This window comes from Amblyomma maculatum, chromosome 4 (genome assembly GCF_055883805.1).
Source record: "Amblyomma maculatum isolate TAMU_Amacu chromosome 4, ASM5588380v1, whole genome shotgun sequence".
NCBI classification, from domain to species: domain Eukaryota; kingdom Metazoa; phylum Arthropoda; class Arachnida; order Ixodida; family Ixodidae; genus Amblyomma; species Amblyomma maculatum.
Genome location: NC_139347.1, coordinates 77,346,020 through 77,360,179, shown reverse-complemented (window position 1 = coordinate 77,360,179; position 14,160 = coordinate 77,346,020). Strand labels below are relative to the sequence as shown.

The following is a 14,160-nucleotide window of genomic DNA, read 5'->3' as shown; positions in this document are numbered from 1 at the left end:
GTTGTATCCTACTGCAGTTCGATATCAACATAACTGTCTTATTTGTTGGTCGTTCTGTCACATAGGTTGACATCCTAACAGAAAAAAAACGAAAAAATTAGAGGTCACATGAGATATCATATCTCTGCTTAATACAAAAAGCAGAGTAAAGACGTGATATTAAGGAGAGTGCAAAGGGAGACTTTTTGGTTCATTATTCACCACTGATTTTCAACGTCCGTAGCATCATTGTTGCCATACGTTGATGGAGCAATTTTATAAACAAAGGGACAACAATAACAGCATACCAGAACTAAGAGCTCATCACTGCATATTGACTTAGCTCAGAATCTTTTTTAGGGGCTGTCTTGGAAAAAAAAGGCTGCATTAAAACTTTGAGCAGTAGCAGCAACAGCAGCTGCCACACTTTGTTAAGTAGGTTTTGCAGTCATCCGTAAGAAAAAGCTTTTTGTACCAGCCTTGCTTACATCTTCTCATCCCAGCTTTTTTTTTTCTTTCATTTTTTGCCTGATTTGCGCCTTTCCTTGGCAGTGATGTTTGCATGAAAATACTTCTAGGCATAAAAATATCGCTTATTTCTGTGCTATCTTTTGACATTTCCTGAAAGGTCCCGAAGAATCATTCTTTTTTTTCTTGAGCTCCAATTTTACGTGGCAAGTCTGTTGAAAGAGATAAAATTCCCCAAATGAAACTTTACTATTCGTAAGGCATTACATGGCATGGAAGCTTGCGTTCCTTTTGTGCAGGCTCCAATTCAGCAGCTGGCTGACAAGATAGCCGGCTACTTTGTACCAGGTGTGGTGCTGGTGTCACTGCTGACTCTGGTTGCTTGGGTTTTGATTGGATTTCAAAATGTGGACTACATCACACGCTTCTTCAAGAGACAAGTAAGAACCGCATGTTCATTTTTCTAAACCCGCTGGTAAGTAGGCAGCAAGTTCAGACTGCCTATGTCCATACCTGTCACTGACCGATCACGTTTACGTGACTAGTGTAAACCACAGCAGTGACATGTTTACAATGTTGTAATATTGTATCTTGAGGTGTCTTGTTTTTGCTTTTTTACTCTCCAGAAGACCAAGAACGTAAGTGCATAAATTCATTTCGTTCGATAATTCATTAGATAAAGATTAGTATTGATCTTTCTCCTCTGCCTTTAGAGTGCTGCAGCTGTGGCAGGTTAGCAGAGAGGTGCCATAGTGTCAAAAGCTGCTTCAACTGTCTTGTTGTTTTTAAAGGCATGATAGCTAAGCCGCCTAGTTTCCCTCAGTTCTGCAATAAAAATAGCAGATTTAAGCATTTGTCACAGAATGATATGTTAGCAGCCACATTCTGTTTTCGATGCTCTTGTTGTACATTCAGTACATCCATCAGTGAGAACACCAGTACAATGGAAGGCATTCTCTTACCTTACCTTTTTTTTTTTGCCTTATCTGCAATGTGAGGGGGAGCTTGAGGATTTGAGAGAAAGAAACACCGTTATGATTATAATGCAGTCTCAAACTATAGCAAAATGCCCACCAAGGAAACACGAATGGCACTGAAATATGGAAGCAGAGAATAAGTTCACTTTGTTTAAGAGGTAATAATGCTTCAGATGTGCGTGCCAAAGTGGAATGAAGCCGAATCCCCACTGCGTAAATGAAAAGAACCTTTCATGCAGCAGCAGAGACTCAATGTTTCCAGCTGTCGAGTCCTACACCCGCCTGCCCTTCTTTACTTTCCTTAAACCAATCGATTCTTTTCAATGCCTTCTCTTTTTAAACAACCTGCATTGCCTTTCTGTAACCGTAGGTATTCTTGCGCTTGTACACCATGCACTTTGGCCAAAATTTATTGAAAAGTTTTTCTCCTCGTGGCTTCAGAGTCTGGTAGCAAAGGTCGTTACTTTGAAAAGTTTGAAAACTAGGGGTGTGTGAATATTCGAAATTTTGTATAGGAACCAATATGTCTGCTATTCGATTTGTATTCAGTTTGAAAGACTTATATGCGGAAATTTTCGAATGAAGCATTCTGAAATCGTGATGGGGCCGTTTTGGGAAGATGGGCCGCTGCTACTGTACTAACCTGCAAAAAAAGGGGTTATAATTTAATTTAGTTTGAAAATAACCATGTTCATTCGAAATAAATGAGATGAACAATGCTTTCTTTTTTTTTTTTTTTTTTTTTTCACTGATCAGATATTCAATATCCGGAAGAGTTTTTTTTTGCGATATTTATATTTGATTCATATATGAATATTTCAATATTCATACACCCCTATCAACAACAGTTCCGAATATAACGCGAAGTGCACTCTAAAGCAATACTTGATGTCACTCATGGAATCTTTTCTGGAAATAAAGGGATTTAGTATCTTCCTCAGCAGAAAATTGGGGACATTGGTGATAGCTATGCCTGAACAGTTGATGGCCATTGAGGCTGAGTTATGTTGGGTTTCATAGAGGGACATTTTTCCATTTTTTTTAATCGCATTATTTTTTCTTTTCTTTTTTGCAGCGGTATCATGACACAGACAGCGAGCTCATCTGCCAGTTCGCCTTCCAGTGTGCACTGACCGTGTTGTCTATCGCATGCCCTTGTTCGTTGGGCTTGGCCACACCCACTGCCGTGATGGTTGGCACAGGAGTTGGGGCATCCAACGGCATACTTATCAAAGGTGGAGAGCCACTTGAGATACTCCACAAGGTACTAAATGCTCTGCCGCACATGTTCATTTCGCTTCTTGTATACTTGCTTTGTGTTAGCATTTGGGTGAAGAGGCATGCTCTCTAGTTAATGCAATGTAGGCAGTTTAAGCAATATATATGTACTGTTTACTTAGGCTTTCAGATTATACTGTTGACAGAGTAGTATAGGCCAAATTGAAATAATGAAAATTAGACCAGCTGTTTTATGTAAAGCAGAAAATTGCAGTTCGGCAAAAGGTGAGTACCTTGCTATATTAATTAGAAGGAATAACTCATTGCTGTTAGCCTGGCAGTGACTTGTGTGTGTGTTTTACGTTTCAGCCATAACAATTTGTTGCACACAGCGTCCCTTTCATTGATGCATTCATTGCGTGTATAGTGACGAAGGCCGTAGTCATAGTCGTAGTCTTTCACATTCTCACGCATGAGCAGTCTTAAGTGTTTCTTCCAAATTTTTTCTCTTGTCCCAAATATTTCACCCTTAACTAATGTTATATCATTAGCTGCCCATATTTACTGGCATATTTTTCTTTTTTTACCATATGTGCTCAGACAATGAGCAATTTTCAAACTGCATTTTTATTTCTCGGGATAATATATTTGGGAAAATTTATAATCTGATTGTCAAAATGGTGGGTGTGTTATGTTCACTGTGTGAGTAAATCCGGTACCCTGTCTACTTGAGCATGAATGCAGCGTGGATGCTATTGCAGGTTCGCTGCGTGGTGTTTGACAAAACGGGCACCCTCACCAATGGGACACCGGTGCTGACACGCATCACACTCCTGGTCGAGTCCCATGTCTGCTCCCTCGCCAGGCTCCTGCTGCTAGCGGGCACAGCTGAGGCCAATAGTGAGCACCCCATAGGGGCGGCCATCACCAAGTTTGTCAAGGAGGCAAGTGCATATATACTGCCTAATGAACTTCCCTGATAACCTTCATGACCTAGATACCTTTCGTTCAAGGTCTCCTTTTCGGGGTAACTTTCCTGTGTGTACGTCAATGCTGCAGTAAATCTTTTTTTTATTTTTTTTGCTGACAGTTCAGCTTTTGTAAAGATTGGTGTGTTATTGCTGAACACTCCACTTTTGTGATGCAGCCTTTGTGAATGTACTATATTTAGCAATTCAATTGCAATAAAATAATACCTGTACCATATGAATGCTAAATGGGCTACAAAATAACCCTCAGCAGGCACAATTTACTTGGTTTAACTACAAATTTACCATATCACTGCTTTAAGTCTAAAAGAGAGTGCAATTGAGATTAAATATAGTGACATTTAAGTCGCACTGCGTCAGTCCGCATTTCTAGAAAGTGCTTTCAAAAGAAATTCTAGGGGGCACTTTGGATCACTAAATTGCGATGAGGCGAAAGCCTCTATCGTGCGGTGCTCCAAAGCCCTCCACTACGGCACCTCATTCTCTGTTTTCACTCCCACCTTCGCCATGACTTGATAGCGTATGCTACCAGCCAACATATAAAGCCCCGCTTTAACCGAGCCGTATGAATGTGCCTGCGTGGCCTAGAAATAATGTGAATGCAAGGGTCTTGACAAGCTGATTCTCATATCACCCTCCCATGTGAAAGGAGAGGCCCAAGTTGGCAGCTCCTGCCGAACGTAATGTCAGGAAGCGCTACGTCGAGTTAGTGCTTGGCCATGTCGGCTGCCAGCTACTGCCTCTCACGACGCTCTCCTTCTCCTTCTCGCCTTTCTTCTTCCAGCCTTTGGATGTAATGCTCTCACGGTCACTGCGATTATGAGCGCTTAAAGGCTTTCACCTTAAAACTGACAATTTCTGTAATGATGTGAGAAGTATACAGCCTGGATCTTAGTGTGTCTGTGTATTGGCTGTGCCTATGCTGGTAGAAAAGAGAGTGTATCAGTGAGGCTGTAAGATATTTTAGATTATGAGGTAGTCATGCAATACAGAGATTTGGGAACCTGAGTAGGACTGAGGTCATCCAGAACTTGTTGATTTAATGATTGGGCGATACCTGTGAATTCTGCATCATACAGATTTTAGCCGCACATCAAGCGACTTGCAAAGTGGCACATGACCAAGTACACTCAGCGTTGCCAAGTTAGCAGTTTTTCTGCTAAATTTAGTGAATTTTTATGCTGTTTAGCAGGCAGAAATGTTGCATTGTGTGAGGTGGAATTTTTATCGATTTCCAGATCTTGTTCGCTTCTTTTTTGAAAGTTTTGCACAATCTTTCACTTTTTGTTAATATAGTGTAAGTTCTTCAAAACTGTGCTCATTTCTGCAACAGAACATCGCTGTGAGCACGTGAAATCACTGAGATGTCAAGGTGGAAAATATTGGGAAAACTCCTAACACACATTTAATTTATTTATGCAGCATTTTTTAATGCAATTGTCGAGTATGCTGCTGCCAAGCATGCGGTCCAGTAGACTGGGATCCAACAAGTATGCACAGAAATGCAGGATAGAATAGCTGCAGGACCTAAAGTCTCGAGACTGGGTGCTGGAAGTTCCAAATGCTAATAAACGCCTTTTGTGTAGCTCTGTATAGTCGTGGGTGCCCCCTCCGGAATTCACGAGGGCCACGAGAAAAAAATCTCTGTCAATCAATTCCAATGGAAGAAGCTTGCCAGATTGAACAGTTGTGGGAGCACAGCTACATTCTGGGACATAGTGAACAAGCACAGGGTTGCTTCCGACAAAATCCCTTCTTCGATCTGGCCAAGTTTGCTCTCTTTCTCCATGCTGATGCTGCTCTAGTGGAATGCAAAGGCTGGACGCATGTTCTGTCAACTAAACATTCCTAAATGTAAACAGGGAACCTCCTGTGAAGAAAGCTAATAAATCCTATCTTAACGAATCGTGCCGGACTGCCAGTGCACTGAGAATGCCGCTCTAACTACTAACTGCTCACGGATGTGATCCGGAATATCGACATAATATGAAGGTGTACATTGGCAGGATCCCACTAAGAACTGGCGGTGTGAGCGGATAGTTGCTCGCAGAATGCTCGAGTGAAAGTGCCGGCAGTAGTCAATAGTTTGCAATCAGGAAAGGAAGAAGTTTTTTTGCAACTTTATTCTAAAGATGCAGAAGGAAAGTGGATATTACCTGAAAATTAATGTGTTCGTAGTTTTGAAGTTTCTAGTCAAAGGAAAAGTGCTTTCTATTGTATTTAAAGGTAATTATACGCTTAGTTGTATATGCTTTGCAGCGAAATAAATTAAAGTGTAAAACGTGGTTTTTTTAATGCAAATATTGGATTTAGTGGTTGTTAGTGGGTGGCGGGTTTTCTATTTTTGACTTGGCAACACTGAGTGCATTGGACTTGCTACACCCATCTGAAAGTATTTGAAGAAGGTAAAAACATTCATTTGACCATAATAAAACAGTGGTTGCAAAAGAGCTGTGAGTTGGGCTAGTTGGTGCATCATTTTTTTTTTTTAAATACACAGCGCAACAAACATAGGACAAGCGAGTAGACGGGAACAGCGCTGTGGTATTTTGTTTCATTTAAGTCCAAGGCAAATATTTTTTCCACATCATGTTGTGTATATGTAGTTCTAATGTTGTGCACACCTTATTATTCAGTGTAGAAACTTGCTGCATTTTGATGCAGTCAAGTTTTCGCGCACGAGCGTTAAAGTGTGAAATCCGGTCCTATGCTGGTGTCATGAAGCCACAGGTGTAGCAGTGTAGAAAATAAACATTCACCATAGTTGTAACTGTATAGCATATTTATTCAAATTTGAGAGCACTGCATAACCTGCACTGGAGCTCTTTTTTTTTTTTTAATTGTTATAGAGCCTCTTAATTTTATTTCTTTTAATCTTGATTTCATTTTTTAATTAAGGTTTGTTTGCATTTTGTTTTTGTGAGTTTATTTCCTACTACAACGCCCTCCAGCGTCTTTGTGCTACATAAGGAGATTTATCGACATGTTCGGAGGATGTACTATATTTACACGATTATAAATTGACTCGAATGTAAGTCGACCCCCCAAATCACGCCCTGAAAAAAAAAAAAGAAAAACAGAAAAACATACCTGTGGATGATTTCGGCAACGAAAATTTATTGCCTGGCTGTACTACTAGTCTCCACTCCAAATCATGTATTTCGGCAATATATGCTGCAAGATTGGCTTCCAGCTCTGGATAGCATACCAGCCCTATCCCTTGGAAGCCTTTTTGCTTGACATCACAATTGAAAGTTTTGTCTCGCTGCCACCGCCACTCCCACATAACCCGTTTAGAAGCTTCGAACTTGGGCCCATAGTGCAGTTTTTTCTTCAGCATAAATGATAGCCACCTTCTTGAACTCTGCATGGAACAAGCGCCGAATGCTTTTCGGACTGGAGAGCTCGTGACGAACATGTGGCTGATCGTAAAGTCAAAAGCCGAAAGTGCGAACTCAACAAATGATTGGCGTCAGCTCTTCCATCAACCAGCGGGCCTTCCGTAAACTATCGACACTCCCGCAGGTGCAGTTTGTGCTGCGCATTAAAAGTTATTAAACAAAAAAAGAAATTCTTCCCGAGAAGCACGCATACTAACTGAATGTTATACTTAAGGCCGTGGAGTAAACAAATTCACCGTAGCCTCCCTGATATAGTTTTTATCTTGCTGTTATTAACAGTGCCATAGTTTGGTTTCGGTTGTAAGTCGACCCCCCCCCCCCCCCCCCCCACTTCGCATTTTCGAATTTTAAAAAAGGGGTTGACTTGCAATCATGTAAATACGGTAGGGGTAGAGTGGTGGTTAGGCACTTAGCTGAGACACCGAAGGATGATGATTCGATTTTTGGCATTGACACGATTTTCTTCCGTAAATGTAAGCTCATGAGAACACGCTTTAGGGACACGCTTTGGTGACATGTTTTGGTGACGTCATTCATGAGCCAAGAAATGCTTTCACGTAAGAAAGTTGCTCATTGCTCAGTCTGGAGCTCTGTTGGCTGAAACCACTGCCTGAGCATACTTTGGGTTTCGAACGAGATTTGCATCGCAAACAGATGAACTTTTCTAGCTGCTGCTTTAGACCACTCAGACATTTTCTTCCACATCAGTCGCAGTGATTGCTCACACATTTTTTTTGTTAAGCACAATATTCATTCAATGCTTATACTTTTTGGTGCCTTTGCTTTTCTTCGCACTTCACTTTTTTCTTGCATTCACATTTTGCTGAGTGCATCGATGCTCTGGTAAGGTTTTTCACGTCAGCTGTGATGTCAGGAGCGTCTTTAGTTACAACTGCCAACTCTGGTCCACGTATCTTTAGCACAAAAATATTCAGGAAGAAGTGGGAAAATGGCTGCCACCATGTCTCATATGAGGTTCGTGGTCTGGGTTCCTACCATCATCTTTTTCTTCCCCCATCTTCTTTCCTTCCCTGCATCTGTGATCGAAGCAACAACAGTAAAGGGATGCAACAAGCACCTTTCAGTTACGGTGCCATTTTTGTGTAATTTATTCTCAGCCAAACTAGCGACTATTAAACATCTGCACATAGTTCATGACACCGTCCCCTATCCCTTCACGTTTTGGTAACCTTGCGCCTCAGTCACATATTTATCGATGCTACTTATTCGTTGCTTGCTATCTTGCATTTTAGTTACCTTGTGCAATGATTGCTCCTTAGTGAACATTTCTGGATCTGGCCCCTCTTTATTGCGTCCAATGCAGACCTTGAAGACTGACTCACTGGGCAAGTGCGAGGACTTTGGAGCAGTGCCCGGTTGTGGCCTGCGGTGCCGAGTATCTGGCACTGATGCCATGCTGAGCAGCATTGTCGATTTGGAGCAGCTGGTTGCTAAAACTCGGCGCCCTCTAGGTGGCTGCGTGTCTTCCTCTGAGCAAGTAACAATTGACCGGTGGACACTTCCTGCAAACATTCGTGGGGACACCTTGTTGAGTCCACCGTCAAACATTTTGGTTGACTTGCCAAACCCACAAGGTAAGAAAATTTCTTAGAGCTTTCATAAGTTAGCTGGGCTATATTCACCTTGTTTTAATGCAATAAAGCATTCGTCCGTACACAAGAGCTTCGCTTCAACATACAGCTGTAAAAGTAAAAATAATATGTAGTTATGATTTGTCTTATGTTGCATCATTGTATGCTACCTCAATTCTTGAAATGTCTGAAAAAGAAAAGAACTGCCGAAGGAACAAGCTTAGCTTCGTAGGTATGACACATTTATTGTACTCGAGGCTTATTTTTCTGAAGCACTCATAGTTGAGGAGTATATCTTTTGACAAAGTTGCGCAGGTCTTTGTATATGGTATTGTGTGATATGATTTGATGGGCAGGTTTTAGGTTAATTATAGTGTCTTCATACCAGACTTTGTGTGCATAGTGGTAAGAGCTAAACCTTTGATGGTTGAATCGAAAAAAACTCTCTGAGATGGCCAGCTTTTATCGCTGATTTTGAATAAACAAAATGAGGGCAGGTGGAAAAAGAAAAAAGGACAAAAAAAGAGACAGTAATTTGGGTGCATCATCACTTAAACGGACAAAAATGTTCCATTTTTTCGGAAGTGTATCTTGTCCAAAGAGGAGGTAAGGACCAGCTGTCATCTGCTTCAAACTCAGTGTATGGGGAAAAATTTTAGTTTGAAGGGACATTGCTGTCACTGTCGAGAGAGGTGACGTCACATGTGGTCATAATGCCACGTTACCAGGCATCTGAATGCCTCGGAGGAAAACTCGGTAACTGTGGAGAGCAGTGATACCCTGTGAGGGTTGGTACTATACAAACTAAGGAGAGCGCTAATAAAGATGGTAATCAACATTTGTAGGCTTCTCCTAGAGAGCGCCAGTAAAAGTTTAGTTAAAATTAACTTGCACGCACCACCGTTGGGATCACATGGAAAATCGAAGCCATGAAAGCACATCCCCGTAAACCATGCGGCATGTTGAAAACCAAAATCAGTTCTCTCCTTTTCTGTAAAACAGTATCATGAGTAACTTTTGTAAACACTTCTTGCAAGTCCTAGAATGTGGCAGCACCTCCCACTGAACTTGTATATCCAGTAGGGTGTGAAATTTCAAACAGAACATCGGCATTGTTTGTGCTCGGCAAAAACCATGCGGTATGGAATTCCGCTACCATAGACATAGGCAGAAACCATCACAGGGTTTAATGTTGCTGAATCAAGTGGGAAAAATTAATGTTTTACACCTTCGTTTCTCATACTTTTCTCTCACTTGTCTCTGCCCATTCTTTTGCAAAACTCTTCTTTCACTGTTATGGATTCTAACCTTTCATCTCTGTCAGCAGCAGCGGTGAATGCAGTATATGTATAGAGAGGTCTTGCCCTTTGCAGCCGACCACTTGGCCCCCCATGCTGGCAGTAATGTGGTCCTCATTGGCAACAGGGAGTGGATGCATCGTAACGGTATTGCAGTCGACATGGAAGTGAGTGGCCTGATGGAGCAGCATGAGGAGAAGGGCCAGACAGCAGTGCTTTGTGCCATTGACGGTACGACCATTCTCCCCATGTTTGCTTTGTTACGTTTTTTTACCTCTGTAGAAAAACATACGTGCCCTGTTGCACCTCCTTTTTGAGATGTATGACGACTGCTGTACAGTAAACTCTATTCGGCCACAAACGACATTGAATTAAGGGCAGCGATACGAAAACTATGTGGCTTAGCCATTATTTGGAAATAAAGGAGCTTCTAATTATCAAGCCTGCCTTAGCACATGCAAAATGTGCAGGCACCACTGTTTTGTGCAATTAGGGTTTGAGGAGGTCTATTCCAGTGATCGCTAGCAGTACCGGTTGTACCTTAACATGAGTTCCCATCCATATTAACCACAGCAAGCTCAGCCACGTACAAATTGACGAGCGCCGTGCACCATAGATTTACATGAGCGTTGATTGGGACCGCGCTTCTAGTTTGAATTATCCAAGTTTCTGAATTAATTGTGGTCGAATTAGCGAGATTTTACTGTACCAGCTGCTGCATGTGCCACGATTTTTGAAATCGTCTCCTCTAATTGTCACATGGAGTGAACAAGAAGGTATGATGTGGAGGTGCAGATATAATCTGGCCGTAAACTTTGCTTATTCAGATCCGACGCTGTCAAGTGCACTTCTTTTGGTTGCCACCAAGTTTCTGCTTCATCTTGTGGTTGCATGTTGGCATGAAAAAGAGCACAGTTTCAGATTCATCCCACGGGGTGTTCTCTTTTTTTTTTTATTGCCTGTACGCTTCAATGTCGTGATTCTATTTTCACCAAGTTGTTCGTCCTTATGGCTACATCTGCAGCTATCATCTATTTGGACGCTTTGCATAGATGTTCAGACAGTTCATGTAAAGGACGTGGCAGTAGTGCTCAAAAGACGATAATTCCTCGATAGGAAGCCACTTGTGCTAATTTGTCTGATTGGGATTCTCATGAGTAAGTTGTATAGTGATGACATTTTAACATCAGTTTATCTTAAAAAAATAATGCTTATCTGAGTAATGAAATGGAATAGAATTTGGCCTGTGTAAATATTCAGTAACTTCGAATGTCCAGTCAAATAGACAAGTATTTGATATTTGATTTGATTCGAATGCTTGGTAGTGCCGAAATCCTGAACTATTCATGTCAAGCAGTTAACATCTGCACAACACTTGCTTTGTGTCGTTCCGGTTTAACACACCTCTGGAATGGGACCATGACAGGTGCATAACCAAGGTGCTGTGCTCAAGCCTAGCAAGTGTTCGTAGAGTCACCGCTTAAAGACAACAACTGCATCACAGCACCAAATAGGTCCACACCCCTAAAATATGTTGGCTGCGTCCGTAGGTCAGCTCCTTCAATTTCCAGTGGCTATTTCTGCAAAAAGTCGACACATCTTCAAAGTCTCACAAAGCTTATTGCACTCTTTCCTTTTTTTCATCTAATGGCCTTGAGTGTTGGCAAAATATGCATGGTTTTGAAATGCTTCTTCTGCTGATCAGTTTTGTCATGTAGTACAATAATTATTAGATATATTTGCTTAAAACCAAATGACCACTGTTCACTCAGTCCTAAATGGATTTAGACGTAGCATTTGACCTATTTCTCAGGTGATTTAGTTACCTGGAGTGTTAATATGTCAATCGAGAAATCAGCCAAATATCTATATCGGTTTTCACTCGCTAAAATACAGTAAAACCTCATTAATTCAAAGTGATCAGGACCGCGAGAAATCTTTGAATTAAGCGGGTTTTCGAATTAACCAAACACACCAAGAAATACGACTCAAGCAAAAAAATTTGTTGCAGGAGCGCGCTACCTTTATTCGGCACATTTAGTAATTGGAGATGTTGGTTTGCCGCGTCTGGTAGTTTGTGGCTCCGAAGGTCATGTTCTCGAGTTGGTCAACTAGGTGAAACATTTCAGAACATTTCAGTGGCTCAGTGGTTAAGACATTCGGCTGCTGAACCAGAGTTCCCAGGTTTGAACCCAAACGCGGCAGCAGTGTTTCAATAGAAGCGAAACACAAATGTGCCTGTGTGCTGTGCGATGTCAGTGCACATTAAAGATCCACAGGTGTTCGAAATTATTCCGGAGCCCTCTTGTAGGCACCTCTTTCACTCTTTATTCTTTCAGACCCACCTTCTCCCTTTCCCTTGCAGTTCAGGTGTCCACCGAGAAGTGTGACAGATATTGTGTCTTACCTTTCCTGGAACCAATTTACATTTACATTCACGGGTTATTCGTAAACAGGACAAGTATGCCTTGGTAACATATTTTTTGAGGAGCTACCTCAAAATAGTTGCAGTGCAGTGAATATTTTATTGTATTTTTTCTTTCGTTTTTTTTTTTTTTTTTTGCGTGTTGTATGCTGCGACTTTCCGTTCTGTGTTCCCAATGGCAGGAGTTCTGGTCTGCATGCTAGCAGTTGCGGACACAGTCAAACCGGAAGCCCACTTGACGGTGTACACGCTGAAGAAGATGGGCCACGAGGTGATTCTTCTGACTGGAGACAACAAGCGCACGGCAGTTGCCATTGCTCGACAGGTGTGTGCTAGCATGGACTCTGTACACCTAGATGATGTGGAAACTCAACCTTCTTTGCATATTTCTTGATTGCGCCTACTGCTGACATTTTTTCTAGGTTGGCATCAAGCATGTCTATGCAGAAGTGCTTCCATCCCACAAGGTTATGACGATCCGGCGGCTTCAAGAGCAGGGGCGTCGTGTCGCCATGGTGGGCGATGGTATCAACGACTCCCCAGCTTTGGCTCAAGCTGACATTGGTATCGCCATTGCCAACGGCACCGATGTCGCTGTTGAGGCTGCCGACGTCGTTCTTGTTCGCGTGAGTATTGGATCTGTGTTTGGGACAGAAGCACAAGGTGCAAGCTGTCAGCATGTTTAATGGCATAGCTCCATATAATCATCGTATGTCATATGCACACCAGTTGGTGACTGCATCTTTTTACGCTGTCCAGGCAGGAGAGGTTACTGAAGGAGCATCTTTACAGAGCACTCAAAATTCATCACAACACACACCAGGCTTCCGATTTGAATGAACGTGCTTCAGTGGTCTATGCATGATATACCTGACTCGCGACTCAGCAGTTCTAGGTTTAGTTCCCATCTTACCCCAACTTAATTTTTTGGGATCCACTTTACAGTGATATTTGAGTGATGTCACAACTTGTGACATCATCATTTTGTTGACTGTTGAGGGAATTCTGTTATGTCCTGTGGTTTTCTGGCAGTGTGTGCCTTAATTCTCTTGCATTAATAGGCCCCCACCTTACGATGATGCTTCAAGAAATGCATTGCTCAGATGAGTACACTTGCGAACCTACCTTACTGCCATTGAAAATTTAGCAATGTTTGAATAAATTATGATTCATTAATATTCAGTTGCTGTGGAACCTAACTATAGTAAACTCAGGTACAGCGAAGCTCTGATATAGTAAAGTGAAAGTGATCACTGATCCTATTTTGCCTAACTGCACACTTTTTTTTTGTAGTTAGGACATCCTAAATTAACAAAAAAATGGTTATAGTTAAATCTCGTTACAAGAGACACTGTTACAAGAGACACTCGGTTATAAGAGACATTTGAAAATGGTTTGGTTGGTTTTCCTATGTCTGCCATGTTAACAACATTGCAGCCAAGAGACATGGTCACAAGAGACACTCGGTTACTACGGACAACTTTTTCAGGTCCCTGGAGTAAATTCTTCACTATTTAGAAGAGACACAACCCAGGTGTGCTCATGCAATGCATCTGGAACGTACCAACTCATACATTTCCTTATTTAAATTCTGTTCCATATCAGTGTCCGTTTTGTATACGTCCGGAACTGAGGAGTGCTTCCCCGTGATTGGAAAGTCAAAATGACCCCGCTGTTTCAGTCACTGGCATCGCATTACTGTCACCTACGAAGCCAATCAAAATGCATGACTGACATCCAGCATTTTTAACGCCTCGCTGTTAAAATTTGAGCTCAGAATCCTGATGTCTCTCTCTTTGTGAATCATCTGAGG

General features: G+C 41.8%; 1 protein-coding gene across 2 annotated transcripts in view; it reads left to right on the top strand.

Moving 5' to 3' along the window:
* Positions 1–14,160, top strand: part of LOC146191476 (copper-transporting ATPase 1-like) — a 47,515-nt gene that overhangs the window by 19,594 nt on the left and 13,761 nt on the right. For both annotated transcript variants that reach the window (XM_084602003.1, XM_084602002.1), the window contains exons 12-18: positions 747–887; positions 2,500–2,688; positions 3,404–3,586; positions 8,357–8,627; positions 9,998–10,153; positions 12,530–12,672; positions 12,770–12,973. In XM_084602003.1, coding sequence (XP_084458129.1) covers positions 747–887; positions 2,500–2,688; positions 3,404–3,586; positions 8,357–8,627; positions 9,998–10,153; positions 12,530–12,672; positions 12,770–12,973 — 1,287 coding nt within the window. The remainder of the gene's footprint in view (positions 1–746; positions 888–2,499; positions 2,689–3,403; positions 3,587–8,356; positions 8,628–9,997; positions 10,154–12,529; positions 12,673–12,769; positions 12,974–14,160) is intronic.